Consider the following 26,932-nt stretch of genomic DNA (forward strand, 5'->3'; position numbering starts at 1 on the left):
AGATCTGGCCAGTCCCCAGTATGATGGGCCCCGCCTGTATCCCACAGTCTCAATCACCTCGTGTCCCCTTCTATCAGGTCCCCTCTGGCCTGAGCTGCTATGGCCATTTTTGGGACAGCCATTGGTCCCTTGTGCACCGGGTGGCCAAATCCCCTCCATATCCTCTCTGGTTTTGCGGTGACACATCCCAGGGAGCCCAAGGTACTTCACTCCCTGTGGGCGTTTGGGCACAGGAAGAGGGACTCCCTCTCATGAACTGTGTCAATCTCCATGGCCCAATCCCTAGCAGGTGCTCAGCGTCTGAGGAATTTGGGGCATGCGGAGGCTCTGATGTTGCACCCATCTCCCTGGGGTGACCGCCTGGGTGCTCTGGCTCATATCGCTCTGCCTCTGCCCAGGAGCTGATGCCCAGCTTGCATCTGATGCCCACCTGATGCCCCAGGTGGGAACTGTGGCCCCTGCAGCCCCCATCTGGGAGGGCTGTGGGGGGCTCTGGGGTGGCAGCTGCTCTTTGGCTTGTCACGTGTCTGTGGCAGAAACCTAGCAGGCACCGGAGGCCTTTTCCCTATTTTTTAACAATCTGTGCATCCATCCCAGAGAGTCATGGCATCGGCACCTGAACTGTCTCAGCGGAGAGAGGAGAGGCACGAAGACAACGGCACCAGGGCAGGCCATCTGCCTCTCGTGCCCTCTTCCTACCCCTACGGGGAGAGAGACGAATGCTTGCTGTGCAAGGCAGGAGAAGAGATGTGGGTAAAACCAAATGAGATGTGACCAAAAACATGAGAAAAGCCTTTGGAAGTCTGTGCATTTCGTCACATTTTATTCATTCGTGAGGGCAGATGTTTCTGCCTTGTTTTTTTCCTGTATATAGAGACAAATAATAACTGTCAGAAAAATACACTGTTGTGGCAAGCCTGAAAGCTACTGCTCTGCTATACCAACAGTGTGAAGTCTACAGAGATGTAGAAAAGACCAATCCCCATCTGCTGAGATTATTGTTATTCTGTCGCCATCACTCCCTTGCTTCCCCCCAAACCCCAAATGAGTTTTGCCTATTCACAAATGGGTGTAGGAACATGTTTTCTTAGTAAGAAGGCAGTGAATCTGCATGATCATCTAATGATTATCGTCCCAGGCAGGCTCTACTGAGAAAGCCCACTGAGGCAAATCCTCCATGCAGCCGAGCTGTGGGACAAGCATGGAGTAACAGCCTCCCTGGAGGCACTGCACATACAAGGGCTCTCCACCAGCCATCATAGCTCTCATGTTAGGAACACCAACACTGAAAGCTGAAGCGTTTCCAGTCCCAGGACACAGCTGCCATCATGTTAACACGCCGCTCTCCCTTCCCTAGAAGCAGCGCGGGCAGCTCTGCTCCATGTCCTGGTGGATGGCGACTGGCGGGGGAGGAGGCTTGGTGCTGCCGTTTCGTTGCGTGACTGAGTGGTGGGGTGGGATCGGAGGGGCAAAAGGATGGACTGGGCACCAGCTGATGAACATTCGTAGCATCCCAAAGCAGTTAAGTTTGACTGCAACAACCCAAAGCCTTGGCTGTGACCGGCCTCTGAGCTCCCACGCACAGTCCAGGGTTTTGCGAGTTGTCTGGTTTTGGAAATGCACCCTGCAGCAAGGGCCAAGAGTTCCTGTGTAGTTTAGAAGAGCTCACAAGCTTAATCCACAGCCTGAATGGATGGGCCACGCCATTATACATCAAGGCACCACACTAAAAGATGTATGTATCTTCACATGACTGATCTGAGATATAGGATATAATAAAACCTTGGAGAGAGAAAAGACTGTCCAGTAGAAAGAACCTGTGCTATCACTATTCCAGCCTCCCAGCTTCAAAGAAGTCACTAGACCCTTTTTCCAGATTGAAATGTACAGCAATAAATAAGGTGCAACTAACTGGCATACACTGGATTTCACAGTGCATTTGCCTGTTGCCTCTCCCTGTCTTTTGCCTGCAGTTCACCTCGCCAGCTTGCGTGGGGGAAGGACCTGCTTCTCTGCTTCTGGCTTTGATCTGCAATGTCAAAACAGTTCCTGCTCAAGCATAAGTTTCTGTTCTGATCCCACACAGCTCGTTTGCTAATCGACCTTTGGAAATTCACTTAACCTCTGCCTCTTATCTAAAAAGAAGTGTGGTGAGAGGTTTAATGAATTAAGTGGTCCTAAAATGCTTTTAGAATTGCACTTGACTTCGACCTCTGCATAAATGTGGAGTGTTGGAGTAACAATGCTACTGAGGGCATTACGAAAGCGGGATAGAACCAGCCAAAATACAATTACAAAAAGGTTTTCCTCATAAAGTCTAACTTTTCCTAGCATATCACTGTCATTTTAATTTACCAGCACAGATGCCTCCAATCACACTTAACCAGAACAGAGCCAGCAACTGAGGCTGCAGGAGACGACACAAAGCAGTGCTGAACATGCATTTATCTTCTAGGAGTGAAAATCCTTGCAGTTCTTTACCTGCAGAGGTAGGGAGACCAATGCATGACTTTGCACCTGTGTAAAACGCAACAGGTTTGAAATAGGAGGCAGGACCGACAACTGCCTTCAGCTTCGAGACCTGAATTTTTAGTCTGGGATGAGAGAAGTGAGGAACTGTGCTGAGAAGTCAAGCTTGCCCAATCTAAACTATGTGGTAAGAGACTGCCTCAGGCTTCCAGACCAGCCACACTACTTTTAAGTCAATAGCCCCCTTCTCTTAATGGGTACCTGCAGGAATTACCCCTTTACAGCTGTCTGAGAGAAAAATTCCCACACCCACTCTGTTCCCCACCCCATGGGGCACCAATGCTGACTACACTGGGGCTGCCACGGCGAGGTGCTCCTCCTCTTCAAGGAGGTGGCCACTTCATTTTCTGGAGCCCTGCAAGGGGGTACAGAAAAGGGCACTCAATGCCTGGAGTCACTACAACGAGATCCTTGAAAGAGTAAGTGCAAAGTGAGGTTGTAGGAGTAAAGCCAAGTCCCCAGAGAGGTGGGCACCTCAAGGACACTGGCATTTCAAACGCTTTTCTGGCTGGGACTGTTGAAATGCTGGACCGCTTGTCCTGGTGGAAGTTGAAGCCACTAGCTCGGGCCAGCAGTTTCCCTGTTTGGGAGGTGATGGGGTAGCTCAGGGAAGGCACCAGGCAGCAGCCTGGTCTCACAGCATCTGTGGCTGCGGCACACCCCAGGCGGCTGTTTCGGAAGGATCAGAACAGACTGCAAGTGCTGGCTTTCAGCAAGTCTGCTGCCGGAGCGCAGAGGGACAGAAGGGAGGCCAAGGTAAAGTGGTCCCTACTCCTCAGTTTGTTTCCAATTACCCTGAAGAATGAGGGACCAGCAGAGACATATTTAAAGTTTTTTAAAGCTGCACACAATAACAGAAAAAGTCATGGCTAGGACACAGTAAAGTGTAGTGGGTTGACCCTGGCTGGATGCCAGGTGCCCGCCAAAGCCGCTCTGTCACTCCCCTTCTCAACTGGACAGGGGAGAGAAAATATAATGAAAGGCTCATGGGTTGAGATAAGGACAGGGAGAGATCACTCAGCAGTTACTGTCACAGGCAAAACAGACTTGACTTGGGGAAAATCAGTTTAATTTATTACCAATGAAAACTGAGTACTGTAATGAGAAATAAAAACTAAATCTTACACCAGCTTCCCCCCCACCCCTCCCTTCTTTCTGGGCTCAACTTCATTCCTGATTTTCTCTCCCTCCTCCCCCCGAGCAGCTCAGAGGGATGGGGAATGGGGGTTGGGGTCAGTTCATCACACATTGTCTCTGCTGCTCCTTCCTCCTCAGGGGAGGGCTCCTCACACTCTTCCCCTGCTCCAGCGTGGGGTCCCTCCCACGGGAGACAGTCCTCCAAGAACTTCTCCAACGTGGGTCCTTCCCACGGGCTGCAGTTCTTCCCGAACTGCCCCAGCGTGGGTCCCTCCCACGGGGTGCAGCCCTTCAGGAGCAGACTGCTCCAGCGTGGGTCCCCCGCGGGGTCACAAGCCCTGCCAGCAAACCTGCTCCAGCCTGGGCTCCTCTCCCCACGGGGCCACAGGTCCTGCCAGGAGCCTGCTCCAGCGTGGGCTTCCCACGGGGTCACAGCCTCCTTCGGGCACATCCCCCTGCTCTGGCGTGGGGCCCTCCCCGGGTGCAGGTGGATCTCTGCTCCCCCGTGGGCCTCCATGGGTGCAGGGGCACAGCTGCCTCACCAGGGGCTGCACCAGGGGCTGCAGGGGAATCTCTGCTCCGGCGCCTGGAGCACCTCCCGCCCCTCCTTCTGCACTGACCCGCTGTCTGCAGGGTCGTTCCTCTCACATGTTCTCACTCCTTTCTCCAACTGCAATTGCAGAGGGTTTTTTCCCCCCCCTTCTTAAATATGTTATCCCAGAGGCGCTGCCACTGTCACTGATGGGCTCGGCCTTGGCCAGCGGTGGGTCCGTCTTGTAGCTGGCTGGCATTGGCTCTGTCGGACATAGGGGAAGCTTCTAGCAGCTTCTCACAGCAGCCACCCCTGTAGCCCCCCCCGGCTCCCAAAACCTTGCCATGCAAACCCAATACAAAGAGGAACCCATCAAAAACTGTATCGCTGACACCTGAACGTTTGCCTGGAAGAGTCTCAGCTTACATGTGGCAATGCTGAAATGCCAACGTGCTACCCAAATGGTGGATCCCCTTCTGCAGCAAAGACAACTTCAGGGCTGGAAAGTTTCAGGGCCTTTTAATTTCTGGGTAGCGCCTGCTGAGGGGATTGGTGGGTTGATACTATTCAAAAGAGAGAACAACAGAGATTCTTGCCCTGAAAGGAAGAACCCCCCTCCATGTCTGCAATGAGACTACAGGAGTGGTGGGCAACAAAGCGCTTCGGAGCTGTTTTGGCTGTGCTCCTGTGGAAACGCCAGGCTTGTGGACAGATAGAAGCTGGCTTCTCAGATGGGGAGTTAGCCAGGGCCTGGCAGCGACCTGCTGGGCAGAGCAGTCCTGGTGCAGTTCTGGCCCATTCTGCTCATCGGAGCCACGCTCAGGTACGGGCAGGTGCTCCGGAGGAGATGTGTCAGGAATAAGATCAGCCGTTGAGCCATGCCAGTGTTCTAGTGCAAAATTTGCATTTTTATTAAAGACATATTTTGGAAGGCCCATTCAAAAATACATTGTGCTCAGTAAAAATTAACCATTTCCATGCTGATAATTAAGGTTACCACAGGATTTTTTTTTTTTCTCTTTTAGAATATTTACAGCAACAATAGAAATTGTACAGAAGTTAAGAATGGAATACATGCCCAAAAAAAATTTGGTAAGGTGTACCAACAACATGATACAAAGGGTTGTATACAAACACTTTACAAATGGTTTATTAACTTGCATGAAGTCATCCTTAAATATTCAACACATTTTAAAATAAATTTTTATTCCAGGATTAAAAAGGTCAACACCACATCACATCCCTTCCACAACAGAAAGCATGGCAGATTTAAAAGTTTGTGCGCTTTAGACTTCTAGTAGCTGTTAAAAAACATCGGGGAATCTTATCCATAAATTTAGAAGTTTTGAAAGCTACCTCCCCAGCCTGTTATTTTTGGAATAGTCTGTACTGGCAGATTGTGAAAAAAGATCACATTTTTCTAAACCTCGTTCTTCCTTCCTTCTCCCAAATGACACAAATTCAGAATTCAGCATTTCACAGTGGAGATCTAAGCAGTCCTGGAAGTCCCTAGCAGATTAACCAGATTTTAAAATGCCTGCATAGAGTTTCCAACAAAATTATGGTTTCATGGAAGATTTTAGCTTATTGTTCCATACAAACCAAATATGTATAGATGTTGCTCCTTTCGATTAGACATATCCTTCAGTAGTACAAGTCTAAGATGTGCACTAGCAAAAAAAAAAAGTAAGAAGAAAAGGAAAGCTGAGACAGTTACTTACACTTAAAGTTTTGCCTTGTTACTAAACAGTTACAAGCTCTGCCATTGGATTTACATGTCAAGAGTTTACACCAAGAGGCTCATATCCTATAGGAAACTCGAACAGCAGCTTGTGCTATGAACATGCTTTAAGGTTGCTAATGGAAAGCTCTACAAAAGCAGTTACTTCACAACAACGCATTTCTATGCCTGTACAATTACGATGCCACCTTGCATTTCTCAGAATGGATCCGGAGAAACAATGCCCTGTGAAAACAGAGACCTGGTGGAACAAAGCGCCTGGTGGGCAGCGTGTTCTGCTGGGGGCACAATGAGGTAAGGTATCTCACCCAGATGCAATGGAAAATTAAAATGAATAAAATCCTGAGCAAGTCTAAGGATAGCTGTTTGAATAAAACAGCAAACAGGGTGGAGTAGTAGATAAGGCCTCTAACTCCCTGATAATCTGCACTAGAGAAACAACAAAGAACAAGGCAACTGCAATATTTGAGAACCACAAGGGGAAGGGCAAGGGAAGACTGCAAAGCAGTGCAAAGGATGGCGTCGGGATTCTAGAGGGAGAGCTCAGATGGCTTGGAGGTTTCAGAATTATATCAGATGAAGGCCCATCAAGATTTTATTACTTGGTTGCTAACAGTACCTAGAGGAAGAATCTTTTTATATGTCTCTTCAAAATTTGGAGTCAGTAATAAACTCAGAACAAACAAACCAAGCCTCGGCCACATTCTGCAAGAGAGAGGAGGTAGATTGACTTGCAGAGAAGACAAGAGATGTGCAGAGTCACTCTTAGCCTAAGTGACAGATTCCATGTTCAGACCCTTGGGCCACATTTTAAGAGTCACTTTTGCCCAGCTGCATATTTTGAGTTACATTCTAAAAGAGCCTGAGAAGCAATCTGATTCGGGGGAACGAAAGCAGCCAAACATAGCGGGGCTGGTCCTCTCACGCTTCTCATGCATCTTCCACTTAGTTTGTCAAAAGCCAACTTTTGCACCAAACAATTGGCTGTACACAAGGTAACAAATAATCATCCGAGCAGAACTTGGAACAAGTAAAATTCAGACCTAATCCATCAGATTTACCTATGCTGTCTCATGCAGTAGCTGTTAAGACAGTCCACTGAGAGAACAGATGACCTACCACAGCTTTTTTCTTCAAATTGAAAGAGGATCTCCTATAGCATTTGCTTTGCTTAATTTTCATGAAATTTGCTTCATGATTGCAGAATGAAAAATCTTGTTTCAGTACATCTGAGCCAAGTGATGTGCACAAGCCTTCACCTGCCTGATGAGCCTGAGCATTGATGCACTGCTGCTGTCTGTCCCTTTGAAAAAGGAGCCAACGTCTAGAACTTCCAAGCTGTGTTATATTAAAAGGGTTTACTCAAATCGCTCCCTTTTTAACAAAGGCCAGAAGTTAAATGGCTTTTCTCCTCATTCACTACAAACCCAGTTAATGAATGGTTAATATCATGACACCACTAGAGCGAGCTGTGTAGGGAAAGGCACCTGTTCTTAAATAGTGTCCTGATTGGAAGGTCATTTAAAAATGGTTAAATAGGGCACATCACCTTTCCAACCATCTTCTGTGACACTCCTATCTTATCTCGAATGGTGGGCCTACTTGCATGAACAACAGCCCAGATGCATGGTTTATGATATAACCCCATTAACAGATGTACTATGTATGCTAGCTGGAATGGAAAAAATGAACATTCATTGCCACCCCACAATTTGCAGTATATTATATATGGCTATCCTTTTCAAACTCTTTGTGTAGCTGGGATTCAAATACTGTCCCAGTTCTCCAACAGCGTTTCTGACATACAGAATTAATTACATGCAGATATTTTTGAAGCATGTCTCACTACCAAATCATTATAAGACAACAAATAACTGAAACATGAATAAAAACCCCAAACAATTCTAGAGCATGGCTCCCCTCAACAGCGGCTGGCTTTTGCCTTAGCTAAATAGATCACAACAGTGCTTTCAGAGCTATATAATCTGTGTTCCCTTTCTTACAGGGGAGGTCTACAGCACAGAATTGTTAAGAAGGCATAGCTTTTTCTGGGTGAACACAGGAATCTACTCAGCTAATAGCAACAGCAGCTTTTGAAGGAAAAAGAAAAATGAGTTGGTATGTAGCTTTTTCTACTAGTAAGCTTCATCTGTTAAGAGACCTAACTGCAATGACAAGGAACGGCTAAAAGCCTATCACAGGACACTGCTTCTTGAAGAATCACTCCAGCTTTGCTCCCAGAAACAAGCAGGTGTAGCAGAGAGAAAGGTAACAAGCCTAAGGACGACCTGAGGGTGTCTCGTACGTTTGGAAGTTGGAAGCCTGCTTTAATGTTGATCTAAAAGAGCGAGTATCTGTGAGTAGAGCGGTGTCAGGACCCACAGATTTAGGTGGGCTTGACTTGGTATCAGAAATCAAAGCTTGGTGTCAGTCCCAAGCCCAGGGGGAAAGGGAACGTTTTAGGAAGAAGGGACTGAATCTGAGATCGCTGACTTCCTGCCAAGAACTCTGCCCAGTGCTCCATGCTGGCGACCCCTCAGAGGAGCAACGAATGAATCTTGGGCTGTGACAAATGGAGCAAAAAAGTGCCAAATAGCTCTAAGGGACTGTTCTCTGTGGTCAGGCCTGTTGAAAAAAATATGTTGTTTTAGGTTAATGCATTTACATGGCAGTTTAAAAGGACAGCTTAAACACATACACAATTTCAGTTGAGCTTAAGGTGCTTCTTTTTCAGTTAACAAGAGCTCAAGAGCTATAGTGAAAACATACAGACAAGTTTAGGCAGCTTGAGTTCTGCAAAATGACTATAATTCATTTCTGAAACCTAGTTTCGTTTCTATTCACACCATTAATGATGCCATAAGGCAAAACAGATTGCCCAAGGATAAAATGCAGTTTAGCTACAATACTGTATACTAAGTAAATCTATAGAACATGTAGCACAAGACTCACAGACCAGTGAAGAGGAAAGCTCACACTTACAAAATTGTTTGCTCTGTAATTCTCTTCCCCTTTTATTGAGCCAGCAAATCTCAGTCACTATAATAAGACGCCTTTGGAAGCGTCGGCAAAATTACATTAGCAATATTCTAAATATTGGGAAGTTATACCAGGTTAAAAATACACAATTTATCCCAGCACCAGCTGGCCGAGCTGCTGGAAGTTCTTTCCAACAGAAGGAAGAAAATACTACATACGTTAACACAATTCAGTTTTCAACTGAAATCTACTACGGCTTGTTGAATGTGAGAAGAAAATGCAGTATGAAGTAGAACCAACTTTCTGTAAATACGGGCCACCAAATACTTGAACATACCCCGGGTCACCCTTGAAGCTTTGCTAACTACTTTAAACAGCTATATGTACAGTCAGAGATTACTCTGATTTAGCTTAATGGGTACTGAGAAAAAAAAGTCCTTTGGAAACATTTTTGCTTGCTAGAAATCAGAACAGCCACATACAGCCCAGTATCATCATCCCCAGCATGAAACTCTTACCAGCAAGCTCAAAGTCTTGCAGAGGCAAAAGGATACGTATCCACAAAGTACAGCAAAGTCTAGTCTCTGTGCTAGAGTATTAGAACGCTCCCTTGGAGACATTCAGATAGTACTGCTTAGAGCCCCACTCTCGGACACTGCTTTTGTGAGGGATTTCAGTGGCATCAGCCCATGTCAAAGCAGAGAACAGGACTAACCTAGTCGTGACCAACTGGTGAATCCAAAAGAGGTTGCTAAAATATGCTGCTAAAATCTGATAGTGATGACTAGTAACCATCACAATGTCTTTCCTGGATGCCCACTGAACTGATCAATACCTGAATACCCTTTCATGTCTACTGTATTTATATATGCTATATATATGATATATCAACGCAGTATATATCATATATATCTAGATATCATACATCATATATGTCTATAGAAAATCACATGCACATTTCTTGCAGGCAATTGACAAAGAATGAATTCTTATTTTGTAATTTTTCAAATGTACTAGACTGACTTTTAGCCCTGGACAAACCCGATGCAACATCCTTCCATAATGTACTTTCTGACAAAGATTTTGAGAGTAGTAGTGCCAAATTTGCCGTTGTTAGAACTTTGGTATGACTCGAGAGGTACTGAACAGCATGTCCAGTTTGCATTGTTACCCAAGTAGGAAGTTCAGCTCTTACTGCCTGGCTGCTTCTGTCAACTACATCTATGGCTAAATCATCGAATTTACATTCAAGTTAATCTCTTTTTGGAAAAGACAACATATTTGCAAGTAGAAGTGTCTCATGAGGACAGCATCTGGAAAACAAACTATGCTGCAGAGTAACGAGGGAGTTGAACTAATGTGTTTAAAAAGGAAAGATTGTATTGTTCTGACACTACAGGCCTGACTCTCCTCTTATTGCACAAAGTTTAGACTGGCATAACTCTTTTGACTCCTACTGGCTCACCTTTGATTCAGTTTACTGGTAGAAACAGAGGAATCAGGTTGTGTATTTGCTACACTCAATGTTCACCAACGTAAAGGCAGTTTTAACAACGTTGTACAGGAGACCGGAACCTAAGATCTAGTATTTTGCTGAGACTGGTAACTGAACTGTGTACGGGAATATTCAGATAGTAAGACCTAAGGAGAAACTAAGCTGCATGGCAACCTTCTCCCTCAATATCCAAGTATCAGATTTGTAGCTTTAAATATATCCTGAAATATAATAAAAAGTGCAAGAGTAGTTTAAATTTAAATACAGTGTTTATCTTATTAGTTAATAGATTGCTAAACAAGATGTAAAATACACATATGCATAAAAGCTTATACCATGATCTGCAGTGCCATGCTATGCGTAAGTGTCAAAGTTTGGCATTTCACTTGCAATTCATGCTATGGTTCTTTGGTTTTCACCCCTGCTATTATGTGGAAGAGCACCTGCTTTAGCTTGTAGTCATGGGGCACTTTATCTCTTTAGAGGAAACAAAAATTTGGTACTGGGGCTCTGTGCTCTTGATGCAGATGCAGAAATCCCGTTAATATTACTAGGAAAGCTAAGGACACAGGGGAGAACATACCACATTTAGATTACTGTACAGTTCTGCAGTCTCTTACAGTTAGCCAATACTTCCAACAAAATAGCCCATAATAAAGCTTGGAATTGAATGTTGTCTTTTGTTTGTTACCAATAATGCCTATAATACCGGGCTCTCATAGCTGAGCAAGATTCATACTGTTACAGTCACATTTATATCCACATTCAACTTCCTTTTATTAGAAGTATAATACTGCACTTTATATCACAAATGTATAAAAATATGGCAGATAGTGTCATAACAATACTTTTCTTTTAAATGAGTATATTTAAAAAACAGACAGTTATTCTCCATTTATATATATATATTTATAGATAGAATAAAATACTCCTGATGCAATATATAAATGTTACTGTTAGTTTTTTATAGAAACTACTGTAGCTGTTGCACTGCTTCACAATGTTTCAAACAGCTCAAAATAACTTTACATTATAACATAAAAGATATGATTATAACAGTACGATATTAGGTCATCATAAATAAATATTACAAATCCTATCAAATATGGAAGTTTAAAAAACAAATTTAAGACGTACAATTTAACTTTAAACCCTTAACAGGGATACACTTTTATCACATAAACCCCACTGTTTTAACTAGGCAGCAAAAAATGTAGTAAGGGCATAGGTTTAGACATGAACGTTTTCACCCTCCTAAGTGCCAATACATACCAGAAGTCTCCCAGCTTTCAGACAGAGATGTGCTCTAAGCTGGAATGTAAATGAGAGAAAACGGCAATGCATTTTTCTCCCTGACCGGCACACTCTGCCTGGCATCCAGCGACATTTCTGATGACTGGTAACTCGTAATTCAACTTGTTTTACTGTATAATCCCTGACTCCCGCTGTGGTGCCAAACAGCATGGTTCCACACGTACACATTGCACACCTTTATAAAGCTGAAAATGCAGTCTTACCATCACCAGAACCACCACCACCTCCCTACGCTGATCTCCACCTGAACCGGCCTATTTTCTGGAGTGCCATTACAAGGCCGTCTCTTTTAAATCATTCAGATTTGGCATTCGCGATCGGTTTGTTCGGTTATACGTGTGCCCGTTCTGTCCGCTCTTGGAAGGCAGCTGATCGGAGTAGGGGGGCCCGTCACTCGCGCTCCTGTTCACCGGGGAGACGTGCCAGGTAGGTTCCAGCTGGCTGGGTATCTGCAGTGTCGGTCTGCTTTTCGGCTGAGGCTCTTGCCGCGCATTGCTGCTGCCGCTGCTGGAGCTCTGACTCATGGGGTGAATCCGCACTTCAGAAAAAGAAGCTTTGGCTGGCTGACTTGGTAAGGGCTGGAAGCGAGGCTCCGCAGGGACAGGATGATTTGAAGAGGAGAGGTGTAAGAGCTTTCGGAGAGATTTTAATGGCTGGCTCTGAAAGACACGGGGAAAAGTGCTTGACCTTCCGCTCCCCATCCTATCAGACCTCCTATAACAAAACTGTCATACCCTAAACTGACCATCTTGAACTTCACAGGACTTCTTCACTTTTAATTTGTATTCATTTGGAATATTTCATTCCAAGCTATGCCTACACACCTGAGAAAACGTCTTCTCCTTATGATTCAACCTATCAGCTACCTGAGAAGATGGAATCTTTTCTGTATCAGAAAAAAAGAATTGTTCACATCAATTATTTTAACGTTTTTTCCTGTGAAAATGGAGGTATGGACAATTGCATTAGCTGTCCAGCTGGCACTACTCCTGCTATTAGCCACACTTTATGAGGCACAGATACCAGAAATACAGAGTTCCTAAAAATTTTGTGAACATCAATTAAGGGTTAGAGAGAAATAAGGGCTGGCAGAACTCAGTAGCTAGGTATTTTGTTTGCTTGCAGCTGGGTGATAAGCTGACCTAGTGCCTCACAGCTTCTTTAACTGGTGCGCAGGTTGAAGGAAAAATGGGAGACACGGGGTTATTGAAATGGCCAGCAACAGCCTGGCGAAGCCCAAGTACACAAAACAGTATGAAAACAGCCTCATTAAATTCCACAGCTCACAGAGCAACACGCTGCTTCAAACAGCACAGCTGCAACGAACCCTCTTCTTCAGTTTTCAGTGTTGCAACAGCAACAGAGCATGGCACTGAAGCTCCCTCCCAACCCCTGCCCACCAAGCTGTGTTTTAGAACTGGAGAAAACGAAGTTGCATTAGTGCAGTGCTCTGCTCCAAGAACGTAGCCTGCTTAAACTGCAGCCAGCGCCAGCTGAGGCACGGCCGCACCGTAAGGTGGTCACGATGCTCTGGTGACCCCACCAAGTACCGAAACGTGTCGAGTAGCAGTGTGCCCTCAGGATGCACCATTCCTTGCAGAGCTCACTTGAGGGCTTTTCTACAGCGCTGCAGAGCTACCATAGACATGCACTGAAACGTTGCTTGCTTCTCATGCAAAACCAGAACCTATATTTTGAAAGGCTTGAAGACTGACACAGGGACATTTAGTCTCTCTTTCTTGTCATTCATGTCTAGATTTTCAAAGAATTATGCAGGACTGCAGGCACATGATTTCTCACATTCAGTGAGTGGGGGAATGGGGAGGTTGGGAAATAATGTCAAATGCAGTTTTTCTATTCACCAGAGAAAAAGCTGTCAAGATACCTCGGTGATGTTAAAATACCGGGAACTGATAATGCCACTTACATGAGGCTGGATTTCTGTCATCTTCTCGGGATGCCAATCCTTCTGCCTGCTGCTCTGGTGATTAGAAGAATGAATGGCTTTCTGTAATGCCAAGAGATCCTGACCATCACTGCTAGGCATCTGAAACAAAATATTAGATACTAGTTTCCTAATATATTCTTAATAGCTGTAAATCACTTCCCCCAGTTAATTACAGGATGCAAGTGAAGCCCATTACTGCAGCAGAATTGCAATGACCTTTCAATATTTTTCCCCATAGTAAGAGCAAGTGGCTGTGGATATCATGCAGATTTGCTATATATACCCTTAGCCCTTAAAGCATTCGCATGCTGTTAGTGTTATTTGCTGTAAGAGAGAGCAGTTAAACAAGGCTTCAAAAAAAAAAAAAAAAATTGGTGAGCCTCATCTTCATTTAAAAAGCATTCCATACTGCAGTTAAGACCATGGATCAGTTCTATAAATTTGTTCCTGGGTGAAGCAGACCAAAATTTCTCTAAACTGATGTCTGGCTGATTTTGCCATCACAAAACCAAGAGCCTTCCCTTTCTCCATCTTTCTCCTCTTCCACAAATATCCCAAACTAAAGCAAAAATTAAGAAACTCCCCACTGCCCCCCTCCAACAAGCTGAAAATCCAACAAAATTTATGGCAGAAGGATAATTTAAAACTTATATGTAGAGTTGTATCTCATTTCAAGAATTCTAAGCAAAAAAAGGACAGTTAAAATTTAACCTCTTTAATGCAAGCTGTCTTTTATCATGAACAATCAGGACAAACAAAAATACAGCAGAGGCATGAGCTAAAATTTATGTTTCAGATCATCTGTTGTTAATATTTGATTAATTAAATTTATATATAAAGGAGAGGTTTGCATAAAAAAATGTATGTCCAGTATAGCTATAAAACAAACCAGGTTAATTTTTTTCCTGATTGAAACAGAATGAGACAGTTTAATTTTAAACATACATGATTTCACAACTATTTTCCTCCTTTAGTCTTAGCCCCAGGGCTCATTCTCTCTGGAACTGCATATGTTACATTTTCAGTATATCAAATACTAAAAAAAAAAAATTATGGCACAATCTATTTCAACAGAACTGCCAATTTTACTTAAATTTATCGAACTGGCCCAAGATACTTAACTGTCATGAAGAGAAAGTGATCCCATGAAAATAAAATACATGCTGCTGTAGTCAGTAAAACAAGTTTACTGGAGCATTTTACAGTGGTACTGTACTTAAAATTAATACCATGGGTAGAGTGACTACAGGAAGCTTTTTCAAAGAAGAACTATGCTTTAAATTATTCTTTGAATTAAAAAGAGGAAAGAGGGATTTCTTGATGCTTGGATTCTCCCCGTTGGTTGAGTCTGTCTGCAATATAAGATACAAAAACTAAATGCATAGTATTTAAATTCAAGAGATCTGCCCTTACTATATAAATTCCTTTTCTTTTTTTTTTTTTTTTTCTAATTCCGACAATATATGGTATCAATCCTATAATTTGCTTTGGCAAAATACAATAGTGATTGAATGAAAAAAGCATATGGAACAAATTCAAGGAACTCAATGCATAGAAAGCATGCAAAAAGAGTTCAGTACACCTATTCTTATATCCATGTTCATTAGGAATGCAGTGTGTTTCAAAGCCTTTTGGAAACAACTGGTATGTCTTGTTGACTTTACTGAGCTTTGGATCAAAACCTGTAATTCTGACAATCATTTGTTACATATGATAATGACCTAAAGCATCATTTCTTATTTTTGTATAAATAAAATATCAAAGATACACTAGCAATAATAGCGATTGGTTTTAGAATGAACAGTTGATAGTTACGTCTAGAAGAAATGAAAGTATTCTATTTTTAATTTGTAAAAAGAGCTAGGGCTCCAAGATGAATTATTGCAGTTCTGACAAACATATGCCTTCAGTAACTTCATGTATAACTGTAAGGGCACTGGCTGTTTTATTTTAATTTCTGTAACACAGTCAAAGAGCATACCAATGGATGCAAAACCAACAAACAGATCTATCAAGTATTAAAATTATGAATGGGACTATTTCTCCCCTACTCAGGTACAAACAAGCACAGGACACATATGCTGTGTCTAGCATTATTCTGCCTACCGAAATAAAACTTTATAATACAATATAATGATTATATGACTAAAGAGAACGATGGGTGCACTACCAAAAGTAAGGGTTTTCAAACAGCTTTCTCAGCTTCTAGATTCCATCCAAGTTAATGAAAGACAGAGTCACTAATTAGCATAGCTTGTTTAGGAACTTTGTGGTCAGAGGAATTTCCTGTTTGAAGTTCAGTAAATCAAAAGGGAATCAAAGTATCACTAGGAGAAATGCTCACCTGCAACTGTTTTTTCCAAAGCAGGTAATTTCTTCAGACCCATAGCTTGCAATATGTGCCAAAATCTGCAAAACTCGCGCTCCTCTGAAGATAGTGCCTATTGACACTGTGCACAACCCTCATGGCTATCAAATAGTTTGGTGGCAGATGACAGAAAAAACTGTGACTCTAGCAATCCTCAAAACCTTTCGCTACCTTCCTAAAGGACTCCAAACAAGATGAAAAGGAGAATGGGTAAGAACAGCTCTGCAAAAACCATACCGCAAAGAATTCCCGTAGCAGGCAGCAATTATTATTATCCCATGAGGAACTGCACCTGGGGAAGTCTAGGGAGAATGATTAATGGGAACAACTCTGCAGGAGGAAGTGTCAGGAATTGGAATCAGTTCTGGGCTATTAGAGATTTTGAGAATGACATTATTAAGAAGATGTCTTCAATCCAATTTCAGGTATCTTTTATGACTCTTACGACAATCACCCGCAAAATGAGACTTGCCAAAGGATATCAGAAGTAAATAGCAGCTAGCAGATGCGATATTATCACGACACTTTCTTAACAAACTCTAATTCTATGACATGCTTCTCAGCATTGTGACAGTTCTCCAGTCTAGTTTGTTATTTGCTGCAGAAAGTCTGTGTCAGAGTAAGTAAGCAGAATTACATACTTCTAGGATTCCGTAAGAATTACAAGCGTCAGAAAAGAACTTGGGTAGTCCCAAGCTGTATGTTAGATTTTTAATATGAATTCATAGAAAACATTATTCATGTAGTTGAAGAGCTAGTATTACAGTGCTGCTAACAGCTTTTACTACTGAAGTCAAACTTGGTGCTGAACTGAAGGTAATAATTCTTGTTTGGCTGGAAGATCCTAATGAACATCCTAATGTTTGTTAGGCAGATGTCCTCAACTAACAGACAAAGAAGAACAAAGAACAGTGTCTGAACCAGACACTTGTACACGCATCGGTGGGTACAGTCTATCCCTAGATACTGCCCTGTTAAAAAGTTGTAAATAGAAATGAAAAGGGGTTTTCAGTCTCTGGTTGGGTCAAAAAATCAAGTTGATGTCAGCAAGTTTCTAGCTGAAGATGGAAGAGTTTTATCACTATCTTATTTCACTATTTATTGATCTTCCTGTGAGATACTAGCTCTAACGAGCCACCATAATTTTCCTTTATGCAAACCCTCTCTCCCCCCGCTTCTATCCCTCTTCTTAAGAGTCAGAAGAAACACGAGTAAGGATTATGTATAAATCTGTCCTGTCTTGTAACCAGTGATGCCTTTGGTTGCTACAGATCAAGGTACTTGTGATTTAGATGTTTTGAAAGTGCCTGATTTTGAGATGCAACGCAATCCAGCCTATATTTCCTTCACACAGTTTAATCTGGAATTAGTTGATACACCATCTATCAGATGGGCTTTTAAAGTGTTCCTTGCCACCACATCTGAATGGCTGGAATCAGAGTAGACTAGAACAGTGCAGATTTAACACTTTTGGGAGGGAAAATGCATCACTGGAACCAGTGGCCTTAGGTATGCTATCCTTTCATGGACATTTTAATGTAAAATAATCCCGGAGTTATAATCTAGGTATTTTGTTCAGTTGTGTAATGCAAATGATATTTGAACTGGCTACAGGTATCAGGATGAACAAGTTCAGAAGGAGAGGTAGATGCCACCGCTCTAAAACCGGCCCAGCAGGAAGGCGAGGTGCATTTTTGAGTGCTAGTTAACACACACATGCACCTGTTCCATACAGTTCAAAGAAACTAAAAAGAAAAAAAAAAAGCCTAATAATAACTCCTCTCCCCCAATGTTCAACAGATCAGACCTCCACCAATACCCAGAGTCATGCCACCTCACGATATTTTGATTTAGTTACTCCCCTTCGCCGAGTGAGTGTGATTTACTCCATTCTGAGAACCTTCAAAACTATAACTGTAGTTACACTTACAGAAACATTGCAACTTTATATAAATGAAACATTGCAACTTTATATAAACTAAATTGTAAATATTTTACTGTTTCCAAAACTGTCATTCGAGAATGAGATGAGATGATGTTTAGGTTACTTCAGTCCTTAGGGAGATTTTCATTATAAAACTTTGTGAAATGTTAATATACCACTGCTCTCTGATAAAAGAAAGTTCTTTCTCCCTCCCAAAAACTAGACCAAAATGTAAAAATGCATAAAAGACACCAAAGGCTTACACTGAATAATAAAAGCCACAATCCATTCCCCCAGTAAAACATAAAACATTAACAATGGTTAAAACACATCATCCTTATTCCCGCCATGGGGTGCAGCAAGAAGACGGAGGCTGTTATCAAGACACTGCCATGAAAAAGACTGGAAAGAATTCTCATTTGCAACAGCTTGATCTCCTCCTAATGGGTGTCTGAAATTATTCAAGCTCTGAGGACACACAATAATGCATTTTCTATTGGAATGGTATCACCATATCCTGCAGAAGAATTTGCTGCAACATCAGCTTAAAACTTGCATCAAAACTGGTTCTCAAAGGGTCTGAATGAAAACAAAGATGAACAGGACTAGCAGGTGAAGACTTATTTGAAAAGGCAGATAAATAAACCCTGAAGAGGGAAAGAATTTGACTTTCATATAGTGAAGAGAGAAAATAAAAGAACAAACAGATACATGCGGGCATGATCACAAATAATACAAAGGTACTGTACTAATCTAGCATATTAAAATGGTATAATTCAAAACTGATAAACATATTTTCATTTAGAAATACTGTATACTTACGGTTTGAGATTTCTTCTTTTTCTTTTTTATTGCCCTGAAAAAACCTTGCTTTTCTTTCTCCTTAAGCTGTTCTGAGTGACTGTTAAGGTTTTCAGGACTTTTCCTAAACATGAAATAAGGTATTGTAAGAGAGATTTTATTTTGGTATTATGTAAATTCTGTGTAATAGTGAGATCTTATGCCAAAGAATGCAAATTATTGATGAAAGCAAAAATATTCTTAATGTTTTAGCATTCATTGGTTCAAGGGTTACTGTGCAAATACCAGCTAAATAGTCTTATTAAATAGGATAGGAGGAAGACAGTGATAGGGTAAAATGTTTAGCTCAAACCAGTGAATAGTTATTTAGGGAAAAGGAAAGCATGCATGTCCTCTTTTTTTTTTTTTTTAAGCCAGAATTTAATATTCAAATCAAAATATCACACACAAGGTCTTTTAGAAAAATGAAAAACATATCTGAGAGAACATACAAATGGTGATGAGGTATAAAAGCACAGGTCCAGTTTATCCATTGCTTGCTGGAGTTGCAAAGTTCACCAGAGAGACCCAATTTCAATCGAACGTCCTGACCTTGGCTGACATGGTTCCAAATTTATCACCGGGGAAGCTGGGGATTTACTGTTGTCCATTTCAACTTAAAAACTTCAGTTAGTTTGTTATGCGTGGGTGAGACAATGCTGGCAAAAGAAGATGACTCGAAAGTGGAACAGGTGACTTGCCTGAAGATTGCATTTCCACCTTTTAACTTGTCTACACAGCTGAATTAACTACAGCTGATAAATAGCATGTTACTTTAAATATACACAGTAAACTATGTATGTAAAGTATTGATATGGGGTAAAAAGATGATTTATGCAGGACATTGGTGAAACATAACTGAACGCAGTTCTAGTGCCCTTTAAAACAGTCTGAAAATTGGAAATGGTGCAGGAACGCATCACAGAGATAATTTCAGAGATAGAAAGAATGGCCTACGTTGAAAGAGTCAGAGATTTCAGTCTCTTTAGTATGTTAAAAAACACAGCCAAAACAGCTCCAACATTGTTTCCTTGATTGCGGCACGCAAGTACTTATCCAGGAAGAAATTACAGAGTGCTAGAACGATCTTTAAAGTAAAGGGCAAAGCCACAACAAGAACAAGTAGGTGGACGATGAAGCCAGAGAAGTCGTATTAGAAATAAGGCACTGATTTTAACAATGGGAATCATTAACCGCCAGAACAAACTCCACAGTGAAAGAAGTGGATTTCCCATCTTTGACATTTCAAATCAGGACCACATGCTCTTCTGGGAGATACACATCAGTCAGGTATGCTACTGGGCCTGGACCCCAGCGATCGGATGACATTTAATGGCAACTAACATACCGAAAATCATACTGGGCGATTTAATAGTGCTTTTTCAGTCTTAAGTCATACAAATCCAAAAATGAAGTTATTCCATTGTCTTGATGAAAAACCTAAAGGAAAGCCACAGCTCTAAGGGCTCTGGGTGACAAACAGGAGCAGCTTTTCTTGGAGTAACTGTAATGTAGCAACACTTAGCTGTCTGCTATAGTTATCTTTGGCTTCTAATTCTGGCTTTAAATGCTATGCTATCAGCTGGTGATTCAGCTGCTACTACATGCCAAGCTGACATTTTTTTCCAAGAAAATGTGAAACACGTAATTGGGGTAGGAACCACTGGAGTCATCCTCCTTATTGATGAGTATTCTTCACTCTGATAGGTGGTTTCATCAATTCCTCAGTTTCTACACAAAACCACCTCAAGCTTGAAATGCTACCTCATTCTAAATAGAAATGCATGCAGTGTTTAACTGCTGTAATAAAGTGCAATTATTGAGTAAGAGAATGGGCTTAGAAGAAAGATTTATACGCAGAGAGGATGGTGGAAATTTTCCTAATTTAGATTTTCGGAACTTATATCTAGATCCAGGAAACACATTCAGGTGCACAACAACACAGACTTAACGTGAAAATTACAACGCTACAGGAAAAATCGCTAGTTTAATGTAATTATTAGATTTATAACACATATTTTAAATATACTGGATTGGCTAAGGATTCCTGTTTCTGTCACGTCCCTGGTATTTGGTACCACTGCATAACAGCAGTAAGGCAGCCTTGTATTAGTCGCTTAAAGCACCAAGGAGAAAGCCAGAGAGTAAAGACTGACAGCTTTACAGATTCGGTGAACTCACGAGACTGACTTAACACAGACAAAACACCTACCAAATTCTTTACTAAATGATTTTTACTTAATTTGTTAGAAAGGTTGGAGGAAAGCACACACCCCAAGTATCCTGCTTGTACTCTGAAAGTGATGCGAATGGGGCTGAGAATCTTCCGAGCCTTTCCCCAAAAGAGCTACTGTGAATCCACATCTGCAAACATACCCCAAACCACAGCCCCAGTGCAAATTACCAACCCAGTGACTACATTGCCTGCTGAGGAACTAATGTCAGATCATAAGGAAGTCCCCATGTGGTTACTCTGCATTGTCCTTTAAAATTTTTCAATGTCTGGCTATAGTTTTTCTGTTCCGAAGTCTATTCCGAAATGGAGATGCTGTATTTTTAAAGGCAAACTTAATCTTCAGAATAAAGCTTGGGACAATTTTTGCCAGACTGTCAGACAGAGATTCACTCCTGCAAATTCTTTTCTTTGGCCCAGAGGACCTGGATGAGAAAACTGCTCCCTACAGCAGAAGTGCAGAGAGGAGAGAAGTGAAATTCTGCACCACCATTTCTTCTTTATGACTATAGTGACCAGACAGAAAAGTAATGGGCTGAGAACTCTGCTCATTTTCAACTGCTGCTTACCCAAAAGCCAGCGGTTTTACACCGACTGGTTTATGTCATTAACTCCCATGACTCATATTGCAGTACAGTTGTCTGAAAAAGCATTGACCTTGAAAAGCAACTGCTTCAAAACACATGCTCATTATGTGAAGAGAGTGAACTTATATAGCATTATAGCAGGAAGCTTCAACACCAGGATTTTGTACTGAGTAAAAATAGAGCAGAACATTTTGATCAATGAGATGAAACACTGGGATATTTTAGACATCCCAAAAGATGATTTTCAGACAATGGACAGTAGAGGAAAAAATTTGGCTTATCAGAAAAAAATCTGTACGGTATAGTCCCTCAACACTAATCTCTTACAATATAACTGCAAGTATCTTGGTATTTTGCATAAAGCTTCATTTCTTGAAAGTGGTTACACCAGAATCTGTTTCACAGTGTCTCTTTTACTAGCAAGTAAGACTAGCCCTAGAGAAGAGCCCCCACTCAGAGAGCTCACCCCCAAGCAGAAACCAAAGGCAAAACATGCTGTTCTTTGTTATTTTATCTTTGTGTGCCTTTTGCATGCTTAGGACACATAATGTAGATCACATTAGTTATTCTGGTCTGAAACCTTTGGAAAAGGCGTAGGTATAAACAGAAATTCTGTCATTATCACTAGTATTTATTGCCCCTGGGCAGGAAAGGTATCCATCTTCATGCAGGTACAATGAGGTGTAGCAGCAAACACGCACAGGGCAAGCAAGCTGATGTGCTTTAATATTAACTGAAAAGAATAAATACGAAGCTTGCTGCATTCATGCTGCCATAGATAGATACGTATTGCAGACAGCTCTTTTTGGGAGGCAATTTGTCATGCTTGTTTCAGTTATTCTTCAGCAACCCCAATCTCAGCAGGCAGCCTGGCTTGGAAATCCTTATTTACTGCCAGTATACTATTCCCTTTACTGAACCACTCACAATTAAAAGAGTAAGGATTTTGGTCTAATGGAGGAGTTACTGAAATGTCTGAAATCTTCTTCAGAAGATAAATGAACAAACACTAATTGTCCAAGTTAGCTTTTGGTTTTGCTTAAAGTAAAACCCTTAGCAGTTACAGTGTTACCATAAACGAAGGCAAGAAAATGTCAGAAACTAGTGAAGCATCCCAAACAGATAGTTTACTTAAGGTAAGAATCTCAATCCCATAAGCTGAAGCTCATAGCAAAACTTTTTGGTCTAAAAGCCTGGCGTTGAAAGGTTAAAATTCAGAGATCGAATCTGAACTTTGCTTCAAATTTGGAGGTGCAAATTTTTTTTTTTTCATGTGGAAAAGGAGGCTTTATTAACTGGAATAATACCCAGATCTATTATCTTATATGCAGGCTACCACCCAGAAGCCACTAAAGCCACTAGATCAGCTGAGGTTATGGCATATCTAAAAGAAGTATACATATATGTGTGTGTGTGTGTCTGCCCCCCCCCCCCCATATATGTATATATACACACATGCATTTTACACCCCTCCGCCCACCCTCACCCTCCCACCCCATATCATTCGACATTAGTAACCATAAAAATTGGGAAGTGATTGGTTTTGTAAACTTATAAAGCATATTCTTCAGCAGGCTTATTTTTTGGACAGAATATTGATGACTACAAATTCTGGAAAGCTTCCTTGCGAATAAATTAGACTGCATCATCCAATTTTTAGTACAAAACAAAACCACTGATGACTGGGGAAAGGTCAGGGAAGAGGCACTGGTTACTAGAAGAGACTGGTAGGGAGGCTCAGATGTTGCCAAATAGGTGAATAAAGCAAACATACTGGATGACAATGCATATGTGAGAGTCTTGCGCAGGAAATGTCAGCGGGAAAGCTATACCATTAGGAAGGTGAACACCTTCAAGCTATGCAGAGCAGATTCCTGAAGCCGGGACCAGCGTAACACACACAGGTGATTTTTAAGCTTGCAAGTTACAAAGTTGTTAGTTTCCTGATACTTTTTACAAAGTCAAGAATTCTGTAAATGAACTGGAAAGTATTTACAATGCAGCAACAGTTGTACCCCAGACACTGCTGAACAAGCTTTAAAATAGCTTGCTCAGATACTGGTAACCTTTTCGTTTCAGGAACTTTAAGAGCAACTACATTGTTACACTGATACAGCAATATTATAGCCAGTCATGTCATGTTTACAAAATACTGTATTATTTTGGAGTCTTGAAAATTAATGGCAGATGGGTAATTGTAAGCCTTTGATACTCCTAAGAGTAGGATGTTCTTTGTTTTGTTCTTTTCTTGAATGAAAGTTTGTATGTGTTTTTATATATTATAAAAATAATAATAAATATTATATATATTTCCCCTTTTTATTATTTTTGCAGGAAGATATGACACATGCTAGAGAAGATATGACCAGCTGTTTGTCATAGAATGAATACATTTAAATGGACATAAAAGGCCTAAACAACGAAGCTTTCCAGAAGCCCCCAGATATTGTAAGCAATCAATGCAAACACTTCCAATACGATGTGAGATAAAGTACTGCATGTTGGAGTTTATTTCAAAGTGATATTTAGAACTATAACAACGGTAAAGATAACTCAGGCCAACATTTTGGCAAACTGGCAGAATGAGGTTAAGCATCTTGCCTATACCTAATGATTTTGCCCAGCTCAAGACAAAGCTTGCACAAGTGAAATGGAATAAAACACCTACTCTTGTACCAAAAGGGCAAACTTGAGCAAGTTGAAGGTCATTTGCAGGAAATTAAACTCTGGCAAAGAAAAGATTTTCTAGAAGGATGCAAAATTTGCCTTTTTTCAAATCAAGTTGTCTGAAGTTCAGAAATTATCTAGTAATTTAAGAGTAAAACCTGATGACAAAAGTCGAGTTCATAACATCTTTATTTTTAAAGAGGCAGGACAGTGGGGACAGAATGAAGAAATGCACACAAAGACAAGGGAACGTCTGTGACAATTCAGTCTAGCAAACATTCACAAAATCTTTGACAGAAGAAAGGCAACACAGAGCAATAGTATGAGAGAAGCCATATTTTACAGTAGTGGCAAGTCCAGGTGGAATACATGTCACTCATAATTTGAGATGAATTGTCATGTACCAGTTACGTATGTCAGTCAACATCAAATATTTACTTCATCATAAAATTGATGTAAGCAGTATAACATTCCATTAGAGCTTTCAACATTTTCATAAGCGTTTACACAACGTCTATACAGAAAATTAAGTAGAGGAACATAGACTCTACATCACTCAGGAATCTGATTAAGCTGCATTTATGGCACAGAACAATTTTGCAACAACGTTAGACCATTGCCAGGACAACTTGCACAGAGTTAACATGTAGAGCTGGGCAGGAAACATTTCAGGAAAATAGGGAAAGCAAAGAGAAAGAGAAACGCATGCCAAAATAGCATTAACTTGGTGTTGTGGGCATGGCCATTCCTTCCATTTCACAAGAAGAAATGCTTATTCTTCTGTGGGTTCTTCTCTCAAAGGAGCTGTTCCACTTTGTGAAAATATTTGAGTACATTAATTGGAGCAAGGACTTAAATCTAACTGTCTCAAAGTTAAGGAAGGGCTTTATTCGCTAGGCCATATTCAGCATCTCTGTGGTCCTTCCACTATTTCAACAAGATGAAACAGCTTCAAGAGAATGTATTGAGGGAAACAGAGAATGTGCTCCAGAATAACCTCTAACTTCTTGTTCAGGGCGTTTACTTGTTAGACCTAAGATCTTGGTTCAAGCCTCTGGTTTAAATAACAAAGAACAACGGCCCTGCACTCAAGTTCCTCACATTCCAAAAAATAATGCTGACCCCAGAATATTTGTTATTTTTAGCGTATCTCTGGTTTTGACTGGGAATTCCATCCTGGAGCTGAAGAATCTTCCCAATAAAAAGTTAGTGGGTATCAGTCTGTTCCTTTGAAAAGTTTTGGTTTTGATAATTTGGCATTGGAAGCTAAAAAATACTTCGTCAAAAAATTCCCAACCAGCTCTAATAACATATGCTATTATTTCAGTTCAGAGTTAAAATAACATTACATGTTTTTTTTGCAGTGACCACGTAATAAAAGGTAATATGTTGCCAAATGATATATAAAGCAAAACAAGATTCCACTTGGGTTATCTTATATGCAAGATAGAAAGATTCAGATACGAAGGACAACAAAATACTTAAGAGGGTTCAACAGTAGGAATAAATACCTTCTTTAGCCACATAAGTCACAACATAAGTACCACCTTTTTACATAAATGACCGGATTCCTCAGCTAACTTCCACAAAATGGATGTAGGTGGAGCTACTGAAGGACAGGAAGCAGACTCTAGTGAATCAGAGCAGGTGACAGGGGTTCTGGAGTAAACATCTTCTATTACTGACGTGGGTGTATAACCCGAACACAAGCTGAAATACCAGTTGTTTCCCTTCCCCACCCTCTCCACCCCCTTTCTTTTTTAAGCAGATAATTCACAGGCTGTTCATGTGAAAACACATTAAATCAACAAACCACTGAAACAGTTCTTTAGATAGCATGATTTTATCGCGCTTTCAGACAGCAGTGTTTCAGATAGTGGTACGAAGCATAGTTGAACTATGCAAATGCATACAGTTCATTCCTCCCACCAATCCTTTGAAGCTCTATTTGCTTATTTTTATTCAGTGTGCTTTATTGTGATTGAACAAAGTAGAAGATTAAGAGTATTATAGAGCTGAACAGCTCTCAGAACAACAAAATTAAGATATTTCCCTTTAAATCCTGCAAAACTATGCATATGCTGTCATTCTATTAGCATAATTAAAGTTAATTGTTCTATGTTATATAATGGAGCCATGTGATGCTTTTAATCTTTTAAAATCAATATACACCATTAAGATGTTGCTTAGTCCATTTTCCCATAGAACGTACTCATTTCCTTCTGTGGTGCATAAGGAAAAAGATCAACAGTCCCCATTGCAGGGTGAATATTATATTCTTCATTAATGCAGTCCTATTTTATATATGGAAACATGCATTTTGATATTTTTTCCGTTTGTCTGACAATTCATGCTTCTGGAATCCACAGATGAAGCTACAGCCTTGCTATCCATACTATATGCACACAAGCACTTCGTATTATCTTTAACCAAAGATTAATAGCGGGAAAAAATCAGGAAAGAGTGCACAGAAGTATATAATTTTTAATGCATTCAGTGTGATAGTGTAATGAAGAATTTCTTGCTGATCAAAAGGGGACAGCAAACATGCAATGCTATGTCAGTATAGTCAGAGGAAGCAACTAGGCACGTATAGACAGTTGCAAATTTTGAAAAAAATGTGGAATCTTTTTTTTCC

At 41.1% G+C, this 26,932-nt stretch overlaps 1 protein-coding gene across 1 annotated transcript in view; it reads right to left on the reverse strand.

Moving 5' to 3' along the window:
- Positions 1-11,999: 11,999 nt before the first annotated feature.
- Positions 12,000-26,932, reverse strand: part of CDKL5 (cyclin dependent kinase like 5) — an 85,128-nt gene continuing 70,195 nt past the window's right edge. Inside the window, exons 14-16 of the mRNA XM_075715321.1 lie at positions 18,790-18,892; positions 13,655-13,774; positions 12,000-12,386 (exon numbers count right to left, since the gene is read on the reverse strand). Coding sequence (XP_075571436.1) covers positions 12,000-12,386; positions 13,655-13,774; positions 18,790-18,892 — 610 coding nt within the window. The remainder of the gene's footprint in view (positions 12,387-13,654; positions 13,775-18,789; positions 18,893-26,932) is intronic.

The sequence above is a fragment of the Pelecanus crispus genome, chromosome 1, assembly GCF_030463565.1.
Source record: "Pelecanus crispus isolate bPelCri1 chromosome 1, bPelCri1.pri, whole genome shotgun sequence".
Lineage (NCBI taxonomy): Eukaryota > Metazoa > Chordata > Aves > Pelecaniformes > Pelecanidae > Pelecanus > Pelecanus crispus.